General features: G+C 33.2%; 1 protein-coding gene across 5 annotated transcripts in view; it reads left to right on the top strand.

The window, feature by feature from the left end:
- The window catches only part of LOC111056291 (box A-binding factor), a 135920-nt gene that overhangs the window by 53924 nt on the left and 56185 nt on the right, over positions 1 to 25811 (top strand). For 4 of the 5 annotated variants that reach the window (XM_039439876.1, XM_039439875.1, XM_039439873.1 and 1 more), the window contains exons 3-4: positions 14528 to 14655; positions 17810 to 18193. In XM_039439876.1, the coding sequence (XP_039295810.1) occupies positions 14528 to 14655; positions 17810 to 18193 (512 nt within the window). The remainder of the gene's footprint in view (positions 1 to 14527; positions 14656 to 17809; positions 18194 to 25811) is intronic. The other variant, XM_039439874.1, reaches the window with a different exon arrangement.

The raw sequence follows: 25811 nt of genomic DNA, 5'->3' as shown, positions 1-25811 counted from the left end.
ATTAATTTAAAAACTAAAACTTCAATCATCCGCCATTTTGGATACAAGTATCAGAGAACATTTTTGTCGATGCCGTATTTCTTGTTTCAAAAAGACCTTTAAAATTATGTACCACAAAATGGGTGTTTACTTTTAAAATATTCGAGTTACAACCCATAAGTCACCCCATTATGAGGGGTTGAAATTCAGTTGTACGTCAAAAGGTAGAGTATTTGACCAATAACTTATCCCGAAAGTTACAGTGTTATATCTACAACAGTCTCCAATTTATTGAAGGGTTCCCATACATATGACTCACTCTGTAGGCTATGTATTCAGTTTGAGAATAGCAGGCTATATATAGAAATGCAAGATTGTGCATTGGAAGAAATGTTTATCAAAGGAATGGAAATGTAGAATCCTATTCAAACAATACAACACTATTGTGCTTGATTTCCATGGAAAAAATCAGACTTTTCATTGAGTTTGAGAGATTTTTACGTGAATGGATTTTGCTTACACGGCTAGCGTAAAATTTTTCTTTGTCAGCCAAATTTTTTTCAGTAATATAGTATTTTTCAACTACCTCACTCTTCTATTCCGACAGTTATTGATATTTATTGACAGTTATTGATGCCATGAGAAAATATTTTCCCTTTTGTCTACAATTGAAAATGTTCAATTGTTTTAGAGCGGCTGTGAACAAGGTAAAAATTGCCACGATGATTGCCAACCTCCGAAATGGAGACGGTACTTAGAGAAGAAGAATTATTTTCTAATATTCATTATTTACTAACAGGAAACCCCGTGCTCCTGAAGGGTCTATTTTAAAACTTGACGTAATGAAATCTTTAAGAATTGAAAATAGGCCTATAACCATCCGCGGTTAATAAAGAATCTATATCCAAAATTTCAAGTTAATCAGTCCAGTAGTTCAGACGTGATGATGCGTCAAACATTATTTTCCTATCCCGTGCGTGTATAAGCCAGTTCTTTCCTTCATTATAGTATAAAGGTGCGTACAGATTTACGCGCCGCGAACATGAGCAATTCACAAATCAGCACATCTTTTATTGATTCACTCTTCTTCATTCATTAAGGTGCGTACAGATGTACGCGCCGCGAACATGAGCAATTCACTTTTAATCAGCTGACTATATCTGTATTTTCACAGAAACGGTAAGATACAGACATAAAAAGCTTGGCATCAGCTGATTTAAAGTGAATTGCTCATGTTCGCGGCGCGTAAATCTGTACGCACCTTTATACTATAATGAAGGAAAGAACTGGCTTATACACGCACGGGATAGGAGAATTATGTTTGACCATTTTAGAAAAAAATTAAGAAATCTTGAAAAAAAATTAAGAAAAATTAAAAAATCTGTACGCACCTTTAGATTATTCTAAGGTATGAGTTTCATGGAACATTTCTAATTGGATGAAAACAGTTTGATATTTCCAAAACAATCAATCTATAACAATTTGAGATTAGGTCAGTTCTAATTGAGATACAGTGTAATGAAGCCCTACGATTGGCCATCAGCTGTTGACCAATGAACGTTGAGCTCTACTGTCATTGGCCAAGAATAGACACGCCCAAGTATACCAAATATGGTATTGTGGACCGTTAAGCAACAACAAATTAGAAGTAACTCAATTATTAGACATTAGCTATATACAAACTTTTGTATCACTTAACTATTCATACAGTGTAATTAATATCATTTTATATAATATTGTTTTTTGTTCTTTTGTACACATCTTAATAGAAATAAAAATTATTATAATAATAATAATAATAATAATAATAATAATAATAATTATTATTATTATATTATTATTATTACTTACTACTTCTGCTCAATGTTTAAGCTTTCAGTTCACTGGAGATTGATAATGGTGTAATAACCGAGCCTAGTATCTTAAATTGTTTCAATAAATTAGTGGTTTCGACAGGATGAAGTAATTTCCATTCAATATGGATATCAACCACAAAATATCCTTCAAAACACAGAATTTAAAAATTTCCAGTGTTAGCGCTCGTATAACATGAGCCCATTTATAGTCACTACATTTTCAATATTTACATTACATTATTATTTAAATATATCCTTATAACATCCATTCTCTATCTTCTTTTACGGACTATAAACATGTTTTCATGGCAAAACTATCTTTTGATGTGTTCTGATTAATATAATGAACTGCTGTTGAGCGAGTAAATTCTAAAGGTGCGTACAGATATACGCGCCGCGAACATGAGTAATTCACTTTTAATCAGCTGACTATATCTGTATTTTTACAGAAACGGTAAGATACAGATATGAAAAGCTTAGCATCAGCTGATTAAAAGTGAATTGCTCATGTTCGCGGCGCGTAAATCTGTACGCACCTTAATATTACTACCGCATGGAGTAACGATAATTGATCAACGATCGGGGACCGAGCTTCGCTCTGGAGTACACAAGCATAAAAATGTATTACGAAAGGAGAAATTATAATAACATTCAAAGTTCATACAGAAATGTTCTATCTAATCACAGTAAATTGAGATTAATTCCCAGAGGAATGCAAAAATTTCCCTCACAAAGACCCGGTTGCACAAAAGCCGGTTAAATTTTAATCCTGATTAATTCCATGTGAACCAAATCAGAGAAGACTATTTCAAAAATATGGATCTACTGGAATTAATCAGGATTGAAAATAACCCGGCTTTTTTGCAATCGGCACTCAGTACCTGATTGAATGATTACAAAAATTCAACAGCTGTGTCATAATTTTGATACAGTCCCACACACATGAACTCGCTCACTCACTTCCATCATCAACATACGACGAAATAATATTATCAGCTGTTTTCCAAAGGATGAATAATAATTATCCTTTTAATGTCCTTCAGCGAGTTTTCCCAGGGATGAGACCTAGTGCAATAGAATCTTCATATTATAAACCTACTATATTCTGAATTTTGTGAGAAACGTTGGAGCCGTTTTCGAGACCCGGTGAAATACAAACATCTAAACATCTAGACATATGAACAGAAATTACTCGTTTAATAGTATAGGATTGACTGAATAACAAGTAATTGACTGAGTAACGAGTAACGATATATAAAGGTGCGTACAGACTTACGCTCTGCTCCGCAACCGAACGTCACTCCAGCAGAGCGATTGATGATCGACCGGGGAGCAACAGTGGTTCGACCGGGGAACGCGAGAAGATTTAACATCTTACGTAACGTTCATGATGGGTGCGTGGGCGGAGCGACTGTGGTTCGATGGTGGTACGAGGGCGGTATGAGGGAGGAGCGTGCTCGGTGCGGGTTGGAAGCGCGAATATGTGTACGCAGCTTTAGTTATTCCATGATACAATCTTGGGCAAATTAGAATAAGTTATTCTATTTTTATTTCGGTCATAAGGACAATATTTTTGATTTTATAGTAGAATATTCATTTTTGGGTGGAAACTTCATCAAATTCCAATTAAACTCCATAATCGAGTACCATGTACGGTAACAATAAATTCAATTCAAAATCCTATCAAAGCACGTGCTAAGGAACCCACCTGGATCCGTTAATTTAAGCTTCAAGTCCTCTAAGTACCGGGTGCTAAGTATTAGCCCAAGTCCCTAAGTACACCTTTTTATGGGATTACCATGTCCTACCGCTATGTGCACAGTTAGTGATCCATGAACACATCTGCATGTGTTTTTCATGACTCGCGGCTCCCTTAGACCGTACTTGAGATCCCTCAGACACCCTGGGCACGTGTTCTTAGGGAATCACTCATATGTGACCTTAGGGTCACGGTTTTTGCTTGGAGTACCCTCATAATGTTCTAACTACACCTGGGGGACTCCTCGATTTATTTCAGTCACAGGTGATCAAACTGTTCGATAGTTCGATTACCTTCCTTGCTATCCTTGGGTATTGCTATCCTTGTCTAATATTCACCAAATTTGAACAAAATTAAAATGCTTGTTTTTTATTTTCCGAGCTTTGTCTTGTTTGTGCCAACCTAATAAATAAATAAAATTGGGTTAAATTCAGCTAATGTTTCATTTATGATTTATATTGGCCGTAGATGTGTTTCACAATTTCGGAACGCTAAAGCACCCTGCATAAAGGGACACTAGTACCTTCTTCTATAGTGAGGTCCACGTTATAATGGCAGTGTTTTATTAGCAATTAGCTATCCTTGTCTATCATTCAACAAAGCGGATAGCACCATCTCTTTCTCGCTTCGCTCTGTCAGCAGATCGTCTTCTAACAATGTCGAATTAATAATCAATCAACAAAATTGGGGACTCCAAGACTCACTCCTCACTCACTCTCTCTTTCTCTCTCTCCCTCTCTCTCCCTCTCTCTCATGACAAGAATTTTATATAAACATTATTCTTGTATCCAAAACTCTTTTCCCTCTCTCTTCTCTCACTTCTCTCTATAATTTTTCATATTTTCGTCTCCAAGACTCACTAATCTCTCTCTCTCTCTCTCTCTCTCTCTCTCTCTCTCTCTCTCTCTCTCTCTCTCTCTCTCTCTCTCTCTCTCTCTCATGGCAAGAGTTTTATATAAACAATATTCTTGTATCCAAAACTCTTTTCCCTCTCCCTTCTCTCACTTCTGTCTAAAATGTTTCATATTTCATTTTCTATAAACATTCATCTCGAAGACTTACTCCTCTCTCCCTCTCTCTCTCTCATGACAAGAATTTTATATAAACAATATTCTTGTCTCCAAACTCCCGTCTCTATCTCTTCTCTGACTACTCTCTATAATTTTTCATATTCAATTTTCTATAAACAGTATTTTCGTCTCCAAGACTCACTCCTCTCTCTCTCTTAACATCACTCTCTCTCTCTCTCTCTCTCCTAGCTTCTCTCTCTCTCCTTCTACTTACTTCTCTCTCTCATTTTCCTCCTCTCTCTCATTTCCATGCCACATATTTGAACGTGTGCCACAACCAGTGTAATATTCAAGCTGACTCATCACATTTTATCAAGTCCTCTGGTTTCTCTCTACCTCGCAGTTCATTCTCAATAAATTATAAATAATTTCTGCCTTCAACATAGCCTTGAATGACAGGGAACTATGGAGACAGTCTAGCTGACTTGCTTTTGTGGAAAAGTGAACAAAACCACTATTATAGTCCTTATTCTAGATAAGTCAATATGAATAGTGAATAGTTTTATCTATATTGAATAAAGTTCGCTGAATATAATAATTTATTCTCTCTGTTCAGGATTCTCAGTTTGCTCAGTTCAGTCTAGTTCAGTTGATGAATAGGCTCCGTGTTGACACCATCTTTCCAGTTACGAATTTTCTGTGTTTATTCTATTATTTTCGCGTAGAATCAGTATATTTTATTCTATCAGATTCCAATGGAACGTTCGTGACGTCATGAGTGAAACAAAACTATTCGGATATTGGAGTGGTGTGAATTTTTCACTATTATTTTACTAGTTTTCACTTTTTCATAAGTTTCTGGGCTTGCTCACTTATTTCCATTTTACATTTATTGATTTGAACAATAAATAATTCTGAAATGTGTAAAATTTGAATTTTTTGCTTGTCTGGAGCAAGGAAAATGTGAACCTCTAGTGATGGAAGTGTTGAAAGTTTCGAATTCTCTTCTATCATTCTTAGTTATCGGATGGGCACGTTAAACTGTCGGTCCCGGCTGAAGTATGACAGTCGTAAGGCCCATTGACGGCTTAAATTATATATTCAGGCGGTGGGACCTTCCCGCAAGGGACTCCCCACCAACAAAAGCCATACGAATTTACTTTTTATCATTCTTAGCTCATTTTCCTAATATTTTTCTCCAACTTGATTTTCACTCTAAGCTGCGTTTACACCAAAGTTATTAACAAAATGTTAATAACTCATCCTTATTGATTCTATTAGATTGAACATAACTAAATCATACACATGATGATCATATGTGTTTGTCAAGTTTCATTCAATCTAATAGGATTAAGATTGATAGAATGTTGTCAAGCTATATGGATTAAGTTATTAACATTTTGTTAATAACTTTGGTGTAAACGCAGCTTACAGTGAAAATCAAGTTGAAAAAAAATACTAGGAAAATGACCTAAGAATGATCGAAGAGAATACGAAACTTTTAACACTTCCCTCACTGGAGGTTCGCATTTTTCATGCTCCAGTCAAGCAAAGAATTCAACTTCAACTTTTTACTAAATCTGAGTTGACAGATGGAATTATATTAGAAGTTGCATTTGTTTAAATTCTAATTAATTCATCGAATTTCCATCTAGCTGTTTACCCTGTTGTCAATATTTGCAGTAGCAGAAGTCTTCGGGGTGATTTACAGCATTTAATTGGGATTTTCGTTTAATATTAATTGAATCTGAGTTGTTTTCTTGTCTTCCAATTATTGATTTGAGCTTAATCTTCATGTATTTCCAATGTCAACTATAACTTTTCCCTTATTAGATTTGAAGTTAATTTCTTCTGTCACTGCTGATTTGAAACTCTTTCCTTGAGTTTTATTTGAGTTGAATTCATTCTATCAATGTTGATACAGTTTCAAATTTAACGGGCAAAAATTATAAAAATTAGACACTTGAATAAGCCAGAGTGATAAAGTGTGAAATTCAAATACAGTTTCAATTTAACGTACAAAAATTGAAAAAATTGGACACTTGAAACGAACCAAAGTGATAGTTAAAAATAAAGAGGCAAAAATTAGAAAATTTTGACACTTGAATAAACCAGAGTGATAAAGTGTGAAATTCAAATACAGTTTCAATTTAATGTACAAAAATTGGACACTTTAACTAATCAAAGTGAAAGAGTGATAGTGAAAAATAATGATGGAGATGTACGGATGGGATTATGATATTCAAGACTTGCACTATGAGGATATGATAAATTATTATGTAATGAAGTGAGTAGATCACAATTTTCAATTTTCTATAATGTATAATAGAAATTATATTTTCTATATGTATGATATTATGGTTTTAAATAGTGTTTCGTTTTTCTCTTATCTGAAACAAAACAAGAATCTTGAAATTTCAACTAATACAGTTCTTCTATTGTTTATCATAGTTATCATGCCAGTATTAATATCATCAATAGAAAACTGTTAGTTGATTTATCAATACTCTACGATACAACTTCACACCTAAAACTATATTGTGTTTATCACACCAAAAATACAAAATTGCCTTCTGTGTATGTGAAATTAATAAGCGTTTTGCAGTAGCTTCACGTCTATGTGGTCCTTGTATAAAAAAAATATTCAATTTCTATCTAAATTTGGTTTAGGAACAGTTTTGGGCTTCAAGCCTGTTGTTCCTCTCCCAATCATTCATAGTTGAGAATTATATTGTATCTATCAATGTAGAAATAAATAAATTCTGTTCCTACGAGAAATTATCCTACATTCCAATGTTACCTTCTGAGATTCTATTACAGTTTCTTGTTAGGACATAATTTATGATGTTCAAATCATGATTGAATGAACTGAATTTTTGTGATTTGAAGGATTCGAAGACTGGTAGGATGACATGTTTATTTTTTTCAACGAATTCAAGTTGGTAATTGAATGAAGAAATAGTTAAAGAACATGGTGGCAAAAAAAAAGGCGCGAGACGCCATCCTATGTCCAATTTATTGTTCCCATGATAACTTTAAAATAGATCAGAGAATGAATAAAGAGAGAATTGCTACTGTATCTTCATCCGGTCCAATGAGTCATATATTATAGACTACGTATACGTTTTTTGTTTTCCTCCTCTCTAGTCTTTCATTTTTCTTTTAATTTTGTTCCCTTTGTCTACATAGAGGTATCTGACTGCGTTTGTCAACCTGTTTTTTTATTATTTTCTCTTCACTTTCATCTAGAATGCTATATATTCTACCTATACTCTCTGCCTTCTAATGTAACATACATAATAAAGAGTTCCAATCTAACCATCATCGATAAGAGAATCGTACCATGGCAAAAACGCTCCCCATACTTACTTCAATGAGACATAGTGAGGAAGAGAGAGAGAGAGAGAGAGATTAGATTAGAGTTCTTCATTTATGTATGTTACAATATTAACTGAATTATACATTAATTTGCATTGAAATGACGGTAATGCTAGTTACCCAACGAATTTCACAAAGTATCAACAATTAATCAATGAGAATAAAGATTGAATGCAATTAGAATAACGATAATATAATATTGTGGTGTAACTTCATAAATTGGTGGTGTTTCAACAAAAAATTGTCGATTCTTTAAGAAGGATATAAAATAATATCCTTCCCATCAACACACTACCGGGAGAGAGAGAGAGACAAGGATACTGTAAAAGAATGAGAGTGAATAACCTCGCTACATATGTACTGTTGTATAAATTATAACTGCAACAGTTTTGAGCTTGAGCCAGCGGTTCTTTTCTGAAAGCTGTGCAATTTTGAGAGATTGAATAAATACTAAATAACTAATAGATATTCAAATTGGAAGAAATAGGGTGAACAGGATTGTAGATTAAATTATTGTAGATTACCTCTAATGTTTGACCCAGTCAGAGCCGAATCTAATCGGTCGGATTAGATAAGCGCCGAGTTCACGGTACTCTCGTTGGAAGGGTGGCTGCTCAAGGGCAGCTCCACTATCTCACAGCTTTGAGTTTCAAAATTACCGGGGTTCCGAACAAGAGAGAGATAGTAGAACTAGAATTAAACTATTCCTAGAACAAAAGATGTTCTTTACTCTCTCTAGTATTCAGTCAGATCTTATAAGAACTCTTTAGAACTTATCTGGAACTTTCGGTCAATTAATCTTCTAATTCACCCATCACCCACGCACAAGTCTAGGGCTCCTGTGGGCATCATCCTCAACTGCAAAAACATTTTTAAAACATAATACAAACACAAGAACTTTGCGAAATTTCTCTTTATAATATGTTTGAGATATTGGGGAAATTCGATGTTTCTGAATCGATCTAATTTAAAAATAGATTTGATGTTTTGCTTTACAAGACAATTGAAAACAATACTGTCACATGTTTTCTGAAACATTCAAAGCTAACTAACGTAGGTCACTCAATTTTAACAATTTTTAATCCATAATATATAATAAAGGAAATAATTGGCTTATACACGTACGGGATAAGGAATTCTGGAATGACGCATCATCACGTCTCAACTACTGGACTGATTAACTTGAAATGTCGCATGTAGATTCTTAATTTACCGAGGATGGTTATAGGCCTATTTTCAATTCTTCACGATTCCACTAGGTCAAGTTTTTAGTTCGTCAAGTTTTTAAATAGACCTGAACTACTGGACTGATTAACTTGAAATTTTGCATATAGATTCTTAATTTACCGAGGTAGCAAACCTGAATCAGCAAGATGGCCTATTAAAATTCTTCAAGATTTTAGAAGGTCAAATTTTCAGTTTATCAAGTTTTAAATATTAGGCCCTTGTGAAACACGGGTTACCATTACCTGCTAGTCTTTACTTAAGACTCAATAGAATACAATAATTAATACAATTAATTACTCTAATGCAATTAATATAAGTCTAGAAGAGATATCTTCTCCCAAAGTCAAGTAGCCTACATTCTACACGGCACTCCAATAGTTGAAAGGGAAATGAAATGATTTTCATTGACATTGAATATGGTGACCAATTTAGCAGTAGACAATGCCATCATTCTCCAATACAGAACAACTCAATACAGTCCAGACAATACCAATTTATTTTCATAGAAGAAAGCTAAAACTGACCTAGGATACGTAATTGTGCGTTCTTGCGAATTTTTTAATAATAGCCATTGAATTAGGACTGGTTTTTTCATTGTAACAATTTTTCTATAAATAGATTTGATGTCTCATAGTTTGGCTTCATGGAACGACATTTTCGAATCAATTTTTCAGAGAAAGTGTGAATCACTGGAGGAAATGGTCTCATTTCGTTCTGTTTATTAGTTTGGCTACGATTGTAAGCATATTTCAATAGCATAAATGTGAAATCGAGACTGAAATTGTCATTCAATGCTTTCGATTTTTTCCAATAATTTTTTGGAGTTGTGTTTCTTTTCTGGCTCAAAATTTTGTAAAATTACTCAAAAATTTTCAACTTGTAGAGATTGGAATGAAATATTTTTGTTGTTAATTAGTTTTAAAATACCAAAATTTAAAATTCTTAGTTTAGTCATTAGTTTTGAAGTGTAAATTGGACTTTTTGTAGTGAAAAGTGAAATCTAACCTCATTATTTTTTGAAACTTTTATTTGTAAAAATTAGGGGGAAGACAGTTTTGGGCTATGCCTATTGTCTCCTCCCAATCATATTTTAATTATGATTTGTGATTGTGAATAAAATAAATAAATAAACTCAACCTATTAATAAAAAAAAACGCTTACAAATTGAGTGTATCCTATTTGTTAATTGATTCAATAATTCTATTGAGTTATTTAATAATTCTTAATTTAATTCAAGGTTTTAATCTTGGGACATAATCATGAAATTTTTCTTATTAATTCTGAATAGTAATTTTTCTTAGTAATTCTGAATAGATAAATAAATAAATAAATAGGACTAAACTCTTTTCTTTGTACACTAGCAGGTAACCCGTGCTCCGCAAGGGTCTGATAAAACACATAGTAGTTAAGATGGAATATTTTGTTAAATAATTTTCAATTCTACATTGTTAGAAGACGATCTGGCAACAGAACAAAGCGAGAAAGAGATTGCGCTATCAGTTTTGTTCAATTTCAAAAAATGATAGACAAGGATAGAAATACCATTGCTAATCAAACACTGCCATTATAACGTGGACCTCACTATATCATTCACGAAATTCCAGAGAAGCGATTGTGTTGGAAGTTGGAATTATCAATTCTACACTGTTGAAAGACGATCAGGCAAGAGAGCAAAGCGAGAAAGAGATAGCGCTATACGCTTTGTTAAATGATAGACAAGGATAGCAATACTACTGCTAATTAAACACTGCCATTATAACGTGGACCTCACTATACACTCAAATAGGATAAGAGGTAGAAACTTGCTTTCGATTTTGGTACCTGATTTTCTACTTTAGTAAAGTATCTCTATTATTATTATTTCAAATGAAATGTAAATACTAAGAAATTGTCGAAAAGTTATTTCCATTTAATATCAATTATTACCACAATATCAACTTCTCAACTACACAAAAAGTCTATTATTATCCTCTATACTAGCTACAATATAACTATCACAAAAAAATCATTGGTAATTCAGGAGGACTTCTCAAAGGATAAATGAGTAGATTTATTCATCTTTCATGTGAAAATTAGCTGCAAATTTTCCAAAAATTTCACCCAACTTTCAAGAAAATATTTAGGTAATCCTTTTTGAAATCTGACCAGAACTCCTCAATTTCGTCCACGTGATAAAATGCACGTGCTTCATATAGCAAGCAAAAATCGGTTATCAATTTTTTCAAGCCGCCAATATCATGTCTACGTTAAAAAACGTGACTTTATAGAAGTATACTTTTCTGATAACCATCTCCCAATACATCAAATACAACATAACCCTATTGTTTGAAAAATTGTTATCAGTGGTAACAAAGTTATTTTAGTCCTCATGATATCATGCCTCGAACAATCCAAGGTTTAGGTCTTTGAAACCTTATAGTGATAATTCTGATCCCTTCTCAAGGTTGTGTGAAATTTCAAAGCCAAAAGATAAGACTCATGTTAGTTGTGATGGGAGGTAGACTGTGAGATGATGCTTCAACCTGATTAAACCCCGTTTACAAAACGTAAGTTTGAACCATGACAAAATTGGATTAAATTCAGCTAATGTTTCATCAATGAATAATATAATGATAGCCGTAGATGTGTTACACAAATTGAAAACTCTAAATCACAGTGCATACAGGGACACTATAGTGAGGTCCACGTTATAATGGTAGTGAAGAAAGATAGGGGAACAACGTTGCCGAACCTCTGTCTTGTAAGGCACTGACATTAGACGTCTGTCTTGTAAGGCAAGACACTATAGACGGTAGCAGATACAGGTTTACTGATGTAATATTAACGGTTCATTCTCCTTTAAAATAATCAGTTATGTTTTATCAAGCAATCTATATATAAAAGTGAAATGGCACTCACTCACTGACTGACTCACTCACTCGCAGAACTAAAAATCTACCGGACCAAAAACGTTCAAATTTGGTAGGTGTGTTCAGTTGGCCCTTTAGAGGCGCACTAAGAAATCTTTTGGCGATATTTTAACTCTAAGGGTGGTTTTTAAGGGTTTAAAGCTCTTTTAGCATGTATATTCTTCTTATGCAATATCTTAAAATTATAATTGAAAATGTCCATACCATATGTTAATATAGAACTATAATCTAGAGAGAGTACCTCTTCAAAACAGTTGTTCTGGTAACTAAATTAACAATTTTGTCAGGTTGGCATTAAGTTGAGTTGACTTTGTTATGTTCGCACCAAGTTGAAGATTGAAATGCATTTATCCAGGACCTCCTAAATAGCAATTTATCCAGTTAGCCAAAGTTAGCCCAGTTTTCTCAGCTTTTCTGCGTTTCCTCACCTTTTCCAATATTGATGGAAATATATTAAGAAAAATTCAGCACACAGGTTTAGCTGAGGTGGAAGAATTTTGTTCGCCAAAGATACGCCGATATAGTAACAGGTGTTTTTCGAGATCAAATTGACATAATACGTTCAAATTCGGTACAGAGGTTCCGCTGAGGTCTACATGCAGGCGAGCGAAGCGAGCCCGCTGATCTCATTTTTGGACGATCCAGTCGGGGGTCCAGGGGGCGGAGCCCCCTGGCTAGACGGATATGGCAAGCGAAGCGAGCCTGACGGCTAGTAAATTATATTTTTCAATAATTCCATAATGCATTTACATGATTAAGATGAGTTCAGCAACATATATACTTGTTGGTTGGTTACCTGTGCTGTTTTCTGGAAACCTTTATCAACAATTTAATTCTGTAATTGTTACTGGACCACAAAACTACAACTCAGATTAGTTAAATGCGGCCCCAAGACTCGTTCCTAAAATACAGCCCTAGGTCCTCAGCCCTGGGTAGATTGGAGGAATAATGGTCCCCAATACTAGATAAGATTAAATTTAACTGTGTATAAACTTTGTATCAGTTTGAGTATAACTTGTGAAAAACTCGTGTGGAACAGATTAACGCGTGAACAGTTTAAATTCTATTTTAATTATTATAGAAATAATCACATAATACCCTTTTTTAACTTTTTTATAAAAACAGTTTCCAGAGCTACATCCAACTGAAAAGTAGGCTACAGCTCTGGCCAGAAAACGATGGGAAGCTGACTGTCAATCGAATGATTAAAGCAAACAGTACTAGTTTTGGCTTTGAAGTTACATTATACCAAATCAATCAATTTTATTCAAATCAACACAATACAATATACATTGAAGAATTCAAAACAGAAAAAAATTACCATCAAAAAAATCTGGTGTGGCGCACTCACACAACTTTCCTTGCCGTTATGAAAATTGACCACCTGCTAGTGTTCCCGCGCATCTCAAGTCTACTGTTCAAAGATTTGATCCAGCTGGTGACAGGGCAATAACGCTGGAGACCCACGAGGTCTGCAATCTCTTCATAGTGAATCATTTAATAGAATCAACAGTTGCCAACAGTTTGCAATTGGATAATCACATTTTCTCGAATTCCGAGCTTATTTTTAATTTTAGATGAAAATGTTACTGAACATTAATTGTAGAGATTCTCATGCTCAATCTTTTCCACCCAATTTTTTTTGTTTAAATTATATCTGAAGCCTGATAATTGAAAATCTAAAATCAAACTTTGCATAGATGCAAAGAAGCTCCTGAAATATTTACAGATACCGGACTTGTGGCAGTTGATAGAGCTTATCGATGACTATTCTAGGTATAACTTTAATCAAAATCGTTGGAGCCGTTTTCGAGAAAATCGCGAAAACCCTGCTTTCGCCATTTTAGCCGCCATCTTGAATCGCATTTGATCGAAATTGTTCGTGTCGGATCCTTATATTGTAAGGACCTTAGGTTCCAAATTTCAAGTCACTCCGTTGATTAGGAGATGAGATATCGTGTACACAGACGCACATACACTCATACACACACACACACACACACACAACACACACACACACACACACACACACACACACACACACACCACACACACACACCCAAAAACCACTTTTTCGGACTCGGGGGACCCTGAAACGTGTAGAAATTTAGAAATTGGGGTACCTTAATTTTTTCGGAAAACAATACTTTCCTTACCTATGGTAATAGGGCAAGGAAAGTGATAAATTTCCAATAAAATACAAAAAGAGACTTCATGGTGGGGTATGCTGAAAAGAAAGAAAGGAGGAAGATACCTAGCCAACTATGGTTTCCCATGTAATAGGCAGGAAGGAAATACAGCTGTATTTTCATGTGACCTTTTCTCAAAGTATTATTTTGTCTGCAATTTGCGATCATTCATCAACAAAAATGTATATTGATTTAAAAATATTTTTTTCATTTTTTTCAGCTCGATCTACGCTCGTAACCCAGTGAGTTACCATTCAGGCAACACTTTGCATCAGTATTTCTCGTCAGCTAGTCCCAGTTCCGGAGAGGTATCCTCCCAGTCCAATCAGAACATGTGGGCTACTCAAGGTCAGACTCAAAAAATATTTTTATTTTCAATTTTATTATTTAAAATATTTATATTTTTATTTTTATTCATACGTGTATCTTAAAAATATGAATTCAAAATTCGTGGAAAATAGTTTTTGTGTACAAAAAATAGCTGTTCTATGATGTATTTCGAGAGACTTGAATAATCATTGAAACATTCAAATAGCAGTTTATTAGAGAACTACAACCCTAAAACTATGAAAATATGTAAATTCTCTAGGAAAAATCTTGATTTTATCACTCTCAGGTCTAAACCTTCCTTTTTTCAAAAACATTACCTTCCCACCATCGATCTCTTCTTGAAAATTAATACAGTACATTTAGTGGAAGAACTACAACTTTCACAATATAACAATTTTCTCAAAAATAACTACTATTATTATAGTGGTCTATTATATAATGAGGTTCACGTTATAATGACAGTGGATAAAGATAGAAGAATAGCGATGCCGATTCTCTTCATTAATTAATTATATTTTTACACTGTCGAAAACATAATTGGCATCGTTGTGGACCTAGAAAAGGATAGTACCACCGGCTTTGTCGAATGATAGACAAGGATAGCAAAACCAAAGTTGATCAAATACTGTCATTATAACGTGGAGCTCACTATAGTATTATAGTAGTATATCTATTAGCATAGAGAAACAAAATCTAGATATATCTAGATATCTAGATATTTAGATATTAATTTCGTCTCTGCTATAACTTGCTTCTTTAAACTCCTTCAATCTCTCTTTGGGAATTGATACAGTTTGTCTAAACGTTCACCAACATATATATCAAGAAAATCAGTCTTTCAAAATACATTACAGTTTCCAAAATTGGCAATTGATATAGTAAAAAATAGGATTTTTCTTTGGAAATTGATCTATACGTTCAATTCATGTCAATTGATCTCATTCAATCTCTCTTTGGAAATTGATAAAGTTTGTCTAATCGTTCACCAACATACATATCAAGAAACTTAGTCTTTCAAAATACATTACAGTTTCTAAAATTGGCAATTTATATAGTAGAAAATTGGATTTTTCTTTGGAAATTGATCTATACGTTCAATTCATATCAATTGATCTCATTCAATCTCTCTTTGGGAATTGATACAGCTTGTCTAAACGTTCACCAACATACATATCAAGAAAATTAATCTCCCAAAATACATTACACTTTCTAAAATTGGCAATTGATATAGTAGAAAATTGGATTTTTCTTTGGAAATTGATCTATACGTTCAATTCATGTCAATTGATCTCATCCAATCTCTCTTTGGAAATTGATACAGTTTGTCTAAACGTTCACCAACATACATATCAAGAAAATCAGTCTTTCAAAATACATTACACTTTCAAAAATTGGCAATTGATATAGTAGAAAATAGGATATTTCTTTGGAAATTGATCTTTACGTTCATGACTATAAATATAAATGTGACATGTCTATACGGCTGAATGTCTATATGACAAAACATATCATATGAACATACGTCTTTCAAAATTCATCACAACTTTCTGGAACACATCAAATGAGTAAACAAGGAGGACATTTAAATGAACGATGACAAAGAATATTCTGACAACCGATTAGCGACGACAATAGGATATAGGGAGCCTAATAATGCCTGGAAGGTCAGTGGCCCTTGAGCAGATAAGCCTAAAACTATTAGGCTAAATGACCTTCTCAGTTCAGCAACTAACAGCTAGGGGCTTAAGAAGTTAGTAATATATGTAACATGTAATGTAATGTTAGTAATATATGTTAACCCTATGTAATGTAAGCTTCGATATGGTGGTTGATCATGGAACGTTGGAGGCCCTCAGCTTTCAGACTGGTAAAGTGACTTTCAAGCTGTAAGCTTGACTTGAAGCTTCAGTGGGTTGTAGATGCTGGGTTTGCAAGGTGGTTTATTTGCTATTGTTGAGGTACCAAGGCTAACCAGCTGCTTGTGTAGGGTATAGTTGTATTCAGAGAAATATTAGATATATAATATAGAATGGGAATTCAATAAAAATAAATTGGAAATATCCTCTACTCATCTTGATTTATGTAAATAAATATAAATGGAACAGATTTTTCATAAAAATCTGGAAAACACTCCTTTCTTTCCCAAATTCTAGGTCTCAACCTGAATAAGCTGTTGATAGACTTTGAAACTATTTCAAAGACTATTTTTCCTTTATTAAATAGTTTTTACAAGATTCTTTAGTGAGGTCCAGGTTATAATAGCAGTGTTTGATTAGCAATCCATCACTCAACAAAGCGGATAGCACCATCTCTTTCTCGCTTTGCTCTTTTGCCAGATCGTCTTCGAACAATATAGAATTAATGATTAATTAACAAAATATTCCATCTTAATACTATGAAATTATTGAAAAATATAATTTCTTACTTGATACAATGTAATTGATTGTTTTAAACGAGAATGAACAATTGATATTACATCAATAAACCTGTATCAGCTACCGTTTATAGAAGTCATTGACAAGACAGAGGCTCGGCAACGTTGTTCTCCTATTTTTTTCTACTGCCATTATAACATGGATCTCACTATTAATAATCCCAAAATTATTATTAGTAGTATATTAATTAATCAGATTCTATTGTAGGAATACTTATTTAATCAAATTTTTAATCGTTTTAATGGAAATAAAGTAATTTGACAAGAAAAAAAATCAATTTTTATAGCTCTCCAGTCAGATTATCTCTTTAGGAAGTAAATAATATTGAATTGAACACTAAGATCATTACGTAAATTAACACGATCTCCGCAAGAACTATCAAGCGCCACATATTGCTCCATAGTGAGAGTACAGTATTAATTCAATTTCCAACTGTGACTGAACACTGAAGTCTCATCAGAAGGATTTGTTCTAAAATAGTTCCAAAATATTCTGGAATTCTAGTTCAGTGGTTCTGTTATTGGTTGTTGGGCAATCAAAACGTGCTTGGATGAAAAGGTTCTTCAAATCGTTGTGTGTTTAATTTACATTTTAATCAATAGTGTTTTTTCTTCAATTTCTATTAATTATTTCACTCGATTTTCATTATTGTATAGTCTACTTGTATCAATTCATATAATATTAATCTACCTACACGAAAAATTACTCAAATTTTATTTTTTTTTAATTTTTTCCAGTAGTAGCTCCACCTAACGACGATTACTCACCTCCCGCCCCACAAGCCGTCTCCGGGGGCGTGACGAAATTCTCAGCCACCGCCCCCAGCACGCTTCCCGCCTTCCAGCCTCGCTTCACCGCGTTTCCGGGGGCGGTTTCCACGTTCCCGGGGGCGGTTTCCACCACCTCCACGGCCTCCAGTTCATCTTCAAGCCGCGCCGCCCCCTATTCGCCTTCCATCTACACGTCCTCCGCCTCCGCTTACCTGTCAACCGGGGAGGCGGGACTTTGGAATGCCGCCTTCGCTGCCCCCGGGGGCGGCACGGATCAGTATATCGTGGCTCAGCAGAGGAGGACGACTAGTGTTCAACACCAATATCCTGCCGCCGCCTCCCTTACAGCTAGTGAGTAGTTTTTAACTTGTTTTTTGTAGTAAGGTACACGTTATAATGACAGTTTTTGAATTTATTGATTTGCCAAAAATAAAATACAAAAAAGCTTTACAAAAACAAATTGATTAACATTGGTGTTAATGCTATCCTTGTCTATCATTCGACAAAGCAGATAGCACTATCCTTCACTAGTTCCACAAATTTTCCAGATTGTTTTCCAACAATGTAGAAATAATAATCAACAAAATATTAATCTCAATTATGACAATTATTAAATAATTGAAAAATATATTTTCTTAACGAATAAAATATAATTGATCATTCTCAACAAGAAGTACAGTTAATAAAGATTTTATCGAATTAATAAAAACAATATAAAAACTTTGTCACTTTATTATTAAATACTTAAAAATATTTCAACGACTAGCTTCGACCCTAACTTAGGTCATTTTCAAGTTGAAATGTAGATAATAAATAAACAAGTTGATACTAAATAATATGATTATAAAAACAATATAAAAACCTTGTAGTACCCTTTATTAATAAATACTTGAAAATATTTCAACGACTAGTTTCAACCCTAACTTAGGTCATTTTCAAGTTGAAATGTAGATGATAAATGAACAAGTTGATACTATATAATATGAACATATACTTAATATGAAACTAGTCGTGTAAATATTTTAAAGTTTTTAATAATAAAAGGTACTACAAGGTTTTTATATTATTTCTAATAATTTGTGCAAAAGTAGTCCACGTGAGTGAAATGTTTCTATCTTATAAAATATAACGGTGTCAACTACCTTCTATAAAAGGCAGTGACAAGGCAGAGAATCGACAACGTTGTTCTCCTATCATTCTCCACTGCCATTATAACGTGGACCTCACTATAAGGTAGCTTTTTTTAGGGGACGTTCAGAAAAGTGACAGCAACTACATTTTCTTTTTAGTAATTTGCCACTATGATATTATCTTGAATTGAGTACAAATAATTTAAACTCAAAACACCTTGAGATGACAATCTGCCAAGAAGGAACAGAGCCAAAAATGCATTCTCTCTATTTGTTTGTTGCAAAGGTTATTTTAAACATTGAATGGAAAACAAAATTTATCAAATAGAATAGAATTAAAGTACCCTTCGAAATTAATAAAGTGATCAAACATGACGATGGTGTGATCACCGAAACTAGTAGCTATTTTTATTCTTATTCCACTAGTAGTTCTGTGAACAGTAGACCTCACGCAGTATTCTCATCCACAAGTGCCTGATTGAAACTATAGACCTTATGGAAATACAGCAATGGACTGGCTTCTCCACACATCTGTGTAATCACTTGTCAGCTGATTCATGATGAATAATTCTATAGTCTGACTTTTACTCTAATATTGACGTATAAAGGAGGCTCTTTTTTCCTTTTGAACTATCCTTGAAAAGCAAAAAATCCAAAACCATGTATATACGTCGACGCGCAATTAAAAAAGGAACATACCTGTCAAATTTCATGAAAATCTATCACCGCGTTTCGCCGTAAATGCGCAACATATGAACATTTAAACATTAAGAGAAATGCCAAACCGTCGACATGAATCTTAGACCTCACTTCGCTCGGTCAATTATTTTATTAATTTCAAAGGATACTATTCATTTATTCAGCGTGTGGCAGATACACAACACATATAAAGCTTATGAGTCTCAAATGTTTACATAAACAATATATTTTTTTCAATTTCTTCAAAATGTTGTGTAGATTTTGGTCAGGAGAACATAAGTTTGTCTGATCGCCATTATATGCTAGTCAATGATACTATGATTCTATTTTATGAATACCAGAAAATAGCCCTGAATTCATACATTTTATCAAATAGATTTATAAAGTATATTCTTTTCTGAACGTCCCGATTTGAAGTGAACTATTATTATAAGATTGATTACTTATCGATATAGTATGTTTACACACTACTTAAGTATGTTTAATTCGCCATGAAAAAGCCTTCAATCTCGAAAGGATAATATCGTTTTCCTACAGTTACCTTGAAAAGTGGCAATTCCTGCACTGATTACAGAACGCAAAGAATCACTTTTCCGCACTAGTGCGCAAAGTATTACTTTTAATACTCTTAATACTTTGCGTATCATCTTGCTGCCATCCCAATCAGCTGTTGACATTGTTGGCGTGTATTTTGAATGCGAATTTGTTCTATCTATATTTTTTCTGATTTTCAAATGAATAAAAATGAGAACTCATCAAATTATACATTTTGAGTATTATTAATTATTCATTATTTCAAACAATATTTTTTTCATTCATAAATTGATTGGTTGAAAAATTATACAGAAATTAAGATTCACTCAAAATTATTCAAATTAATTGGATTAATTTTATTTTTAATTTGAATAAATTATCGATTATTAATTTTCAATTAGATTATCAAGTTTAAATAAATTAAAGTTGTTATTGATAACAAAATTAAACAGACAAACATTTGTTGGATTTCAGCCATCATTAACCCATAATCAACCACTTCTCATATTGAATGGTAACTATAGGAAAAATTTAATGTGAAATACGTGCGCAAAGTTCCTCTGCTGCACTCAACAAACCATTCCGCCCTCGCCTACGGCTCGTGCGTAAACGTTTCTTTCAGTGCAGCAAACTGTCACTTTGCGCACTAGTTGCACAAATAACTATTTCCAATCCGTATTGAGGGAACTAAAAACCCATTTTCTGTCAAATAAACATATCTAAAACTATGATGGATCTAGGAATTACCTTCAATGACAAAACACCCACAAAGTTTTATAGTTATCCCTGTTACATTCTCACCCACTTCGAACAAAAATCATACTTGACCTATCAACCCCGAAACTTTGTAAAAAATCTGAAACCGTTTCTCCCTTCTCTAGTCTTAAGTCCATGTGATTCAACATAATTTACGATTTTACTAATGAAATGAGTTCTGAATGGTTTACAATGTGTCTCCGGGGTGGTGGTTTTACAACCCACTGTCTGAATCTGAAATGATAAATGAGGCTGTTCTGTGAAAAATACAGACCTACTACACTGAAATTCTTAGGTGGTTGTAGTTTTAGATTCACTATAACTGTCAGTATTGGTTAAATGGGGGAATCATTGATGCTGTTAATGAGGAATACTGACCGTTTAAAGAGAATCTCCTTGTGACCGTTTCACTTAAACTGTCAGTATTAATTGAATGGTGGAGCATTGACGATATTAATGAGGAATGCTGACAATTTTAAGAGAAATTCACTGCTGACCGTTTCATTTTAAACTGTCAGTATTGATTGAATGGGGAAACATTGATGTTATATATGAGGCATGCTGACAATATGATGGGAATCTCACTTCTGACGTTTCACTTTAATCTGTCAGTATTAATTGAATGGTGAAGCATTGATGCAATTAATGAGAAGAATTGACAGTTTGAAGGAAATCTTGCTAGTTTTTATTTCACAACTATCTGTCAGCGTTGATCTAATGGGAAGCTGTATGTTTCCATGTATAAGGAATACTGACAGCTCGGAGTGGAAATGACTAGGCTACTATACCTGTTCTTGTGAGATGTGATTTTTTTGTGTTGTAGAAGTTGAGTGACCTCCTGTACAATAATTAATAATAACAAACTGTTGGAACCATTGGGTTCAGTTTTGTCACACACTTTAGAACGACGTTAATGAACTATTTCACGGGGTGATTCTGTCGCCTGTTTTATGTGATGATGAGGTTTTAACCATTTTTTAAAGCTCCATAACACAGGTTACAAAACTAATGAATTTAACTCAAAATGAATTCACTTCGCACACAAAGAACCTGCTGTATCTAGATAACGTGGTTGAAAATGGGAAGATTGAATTAACTAATATTAGATTGAAAAGTGGGAATGAAATAGAATAGTAAGCTACACTTATACACCTAGGACAAGAAATCACCTTCTTTTTCCATAAACAATAAACAATAAACTTTACAAAACAATAAACTTTAAAAACTATGGAAACATTGAAAATACATTTTAAAATATATTTTCAAGAAATGTGCAAAATATATTGCGTATGTAACTTATGTAATGACTACAGAATATCTAGTAATTACTAATTATTGAAAAATTCTCGTTCCAATATTAACAATAAATATCGTGGCACCGAGCTTCGCTTGTTATTTTTATTTATTGTTGAACTGAACACAATAATTCTCTAAAATGATCGTGTTCATATTTCACAGCTGTCACCTTATGAATTTCGAGGATGCGATATTTTGATTTTTCACATACTCACTCGCTCACTCACTTTTTACTATCCACAGCTGTTTCAGCCAAGGATGAATTATCCTTTTAATGTCGTACAGCGAGTTTTCCCAAGGATGAGACCTAGAGCAATCGAATCTTTTTATCATAAACCTACTATGTTCCAAATTTCGTTAAAATCGTTAGAGCCGTTTTCGAGATCCGTTAAACATAAATAACCAGATATAAAAATAACCAGTTATAAAAATAACCAGTTATAAAAATAACCAGATATATAAATATAGAAATTGCTCGCTTAATATAATAGGATATCACGTGATCTTGCTGGCTCCATTCTGGTGTCACAGTTAGAGAATGAAGGAGGATGAATAATGTGATTAGTAATGAATACTATAGAGAAAAATAATGATATCAAACGAAAATCCAAATAAAATGCTCTTGATCAGTCAAACGTTCTTCTGTTATTGCAAATTTCGACAACAGGGTGAACAGCTAGTAGGAAATTCAATGAGAGCTCCTATCCCTATACGGCAATTCTCGTATTATTCTCTCATTTTAGAATAACTTCATATGAGAAGAATGATAGGCGTAATTATCCTATTATATAAAGCGAGCAATTTCTATATTTTATATCTGGTTATTTATGTTTAACGGCTCTCGAAAACGGCTCTAACGATTTTCACGAATTTTCAAACATAGTAGGTTTATGGTATAAATTCGATTGAACTAGGTCTCATCCTTGAGAAAACTCGCTGATCAACATTAAAAGGTGTCACGTTATTCTTTATATTAAAATAACGATTAGCCTCCTGCTTGGCATCAGTCGGTAAAGCATGAGATTTAATATAATTAGGGCGTGGTTTTCTAATAGTATTTAGTCTTAAAAAATCTTGATAAGCCTAGATATGGGCTTCTCCAATAACTCTTGTAATTCAATAAATAATAAATATATATAAAAATGATACTTATACTATAGAGATGAGGAATAACAAATAAATTGCACACCATGAAAATTTCACACATATATTACACAAATAAAGCAAAGATCAATCGAGGCAAAAAATATATATAGAGCGATAAAAAATATAATATAAAAAATAGAACAATATTTGAAATCAATAAAAATATCACAGGCTAACTTTATATTCTAGATTTATGGCACGAATCATTACCATGTGCCTTTATCTTGAAATCATATGCATTCTTTGGCATGTAGCTGTGACATGTACTTGCTAATACTTGTCGGCTTGGATAATTCAAACAAAAATATGTGCTCTAAGATCAGCTTGATAAATTAGCCACTAATAATCCAAATATATCTATATATTAAAATCTCTAGTATTTAGTAGATTTATTTGTATCGAATATATATTTTTATCTCAGGGTGCAAGATTCGGCACCTGACGGAATAGGTAGAGCCATTCATCTAGTGAATTAGAACTATGATAAATTATCGCAAATTGTATTGCAAAAAAATTAAATATTGTATGCATACGTTTGATAGCCTAGATTTCGTACTTCTTTGATTAAATAGAAATTTCTAAAAATATTGATCTATATATTTTTCTTTCAACTAAATACCTTTAATACTAATTTTTTTTTTTTTACTTGCGCAAGTATTACTCTTATTAATTTCTCAATTTATAATAACCCTTTCGGCGAGCTAGCTTTGATCATCAGATTATTTCGAAGCACTAGGGCGCCCATCACTAAATTCAAATTTAATCACTCACGTGTCGAAAATCTTCTTGTAAGCCGCCGATGTCGATCCAACTCCATGCGGTCCGGGAATATGGTAGCCGGAATCGTCTCCTCCAGGGGGTTATAAATTTAATAAAAATGAAAAATGACTTCTGCTTCACAATAGCATCACGAAGTCTTTTAAGAAATTTAATAATTTACTTTAACTTTAATTTTTACAAAATTATTAATAAGGTACTTCGCTCTAAAATATTTGGGGTCCTCTTATGGTGGCATCTGGCTGGCGAGTGCTGGTTCTTCCTTCTCAAGTTTTACAGATTCTCTTTCCGACTTTCAAATTAGCATAAAATTTAAATATCCCAATCCTCCGCCATTAAATTCAAATAGATCTTACAAAAAATGCCAAAATATTGCTTAGATTATATGATTAATAATTTCTTTGCATTCGAGCCATATTGATAACATAGATTACACAAATTTTTACACAAAATCTACTACAATTATATAAATATATATAAATATTTTTGAATTGGCCTACAGTTGCCGCCTATTAACTGCCGTTTTACTATTGGTGCATGCAAATTTTATTAGGTATTCATGCGCCTGGTAACTCTTATTTCCTGAATACATTGAATTATTTTTATTTGGTTTTTTATTTATGCTCTTTGCATGCTAGTTAATATTATATATATTAATATTAATTCCATGCTAACTAATAATTAGCCACGTGGACGGGTGTTTTTTCACATTGCACACCATCCGAATGCAATAAAGCTCTGCCAAGGGGTTTTGGTCAGATTCTACGTTCTTCGGTTTGATCGATCTCTAGGTCACCGATCTGTGAATACATCTACCTAACCTCAATCTTCAAATATTTTATAAATAATCTATTTATGAGTAATAAACTTCCTTCAAATCCTTTTTAAGTTCTTGTACCATTTAGCCAGAACAAGCTGATGCTATCTTATCTTGATTATTATCTGCTTGGCGATATTAGCCAATTACTTTATTTTTAGACCTATTACTATTTCTGTTAGGGCTTTTCATCTACCCAGATTTAAATATGTTACACGCGCCCCTGGGTTTGAATTCAAAATATTTGAGAATCACAATGTTTTTAATGAAAACCCACCCTTCAATACATTGATATACACTATACTTTATTTATAAATTATACTCTCCTACTTCTATCACATTTCGCAGTCATATTTGCTGCATCTCCTTTATACCTTTATCAAAAACAATAACAAATTCTCCTCCTCAACACACATAAAAATATCATAAATATAAACTTCTAAACGTACTCCTCCTGACACCATTTACAACACAGTAATTTTTGAATTCGCCGCTTGCAGGGCTGCCAACTTAACTACACACATTTCATAATTCTCACAAATGATTCCTTTTAGACAATAATTTCGATTCATAAACTTCTGGGCTTATATCTTATAGTATTTCTTAGGTCTTAATATAAATAATTTTCTATACATCAGGTACAATACTTTCTTTGCTAATGGCTCTTTGGTTTTGGTAACTGGTATTCACTTTAAGTCTTTTCAGGTAACAAACGTGGCATAATTAAAAGTAATAAATATAAAAACATATAAATAAATATATCGACATTAATAAATATAATAAATAACAATAATAAATAACTCTTTGGGTACAG

This window comes from Nilaparvata lugens, chromosome 13 (genome assembly GCF_014356525.2).
Source record: "Nilaparvata lugens isolate BPH chromosome 13, ASM1435652v1, whole genome shotgun sequence".
NCBI classification, from domain to species: Eukaryota; Metazoa; Arthropoda; class Insecta; order Hemiptera; family Delphacidae; genus Nilaparvata; species Nilaparvata lugens.
This window is presented reverse-complemented; position numbering and strand designations above follow the sequence as displayed.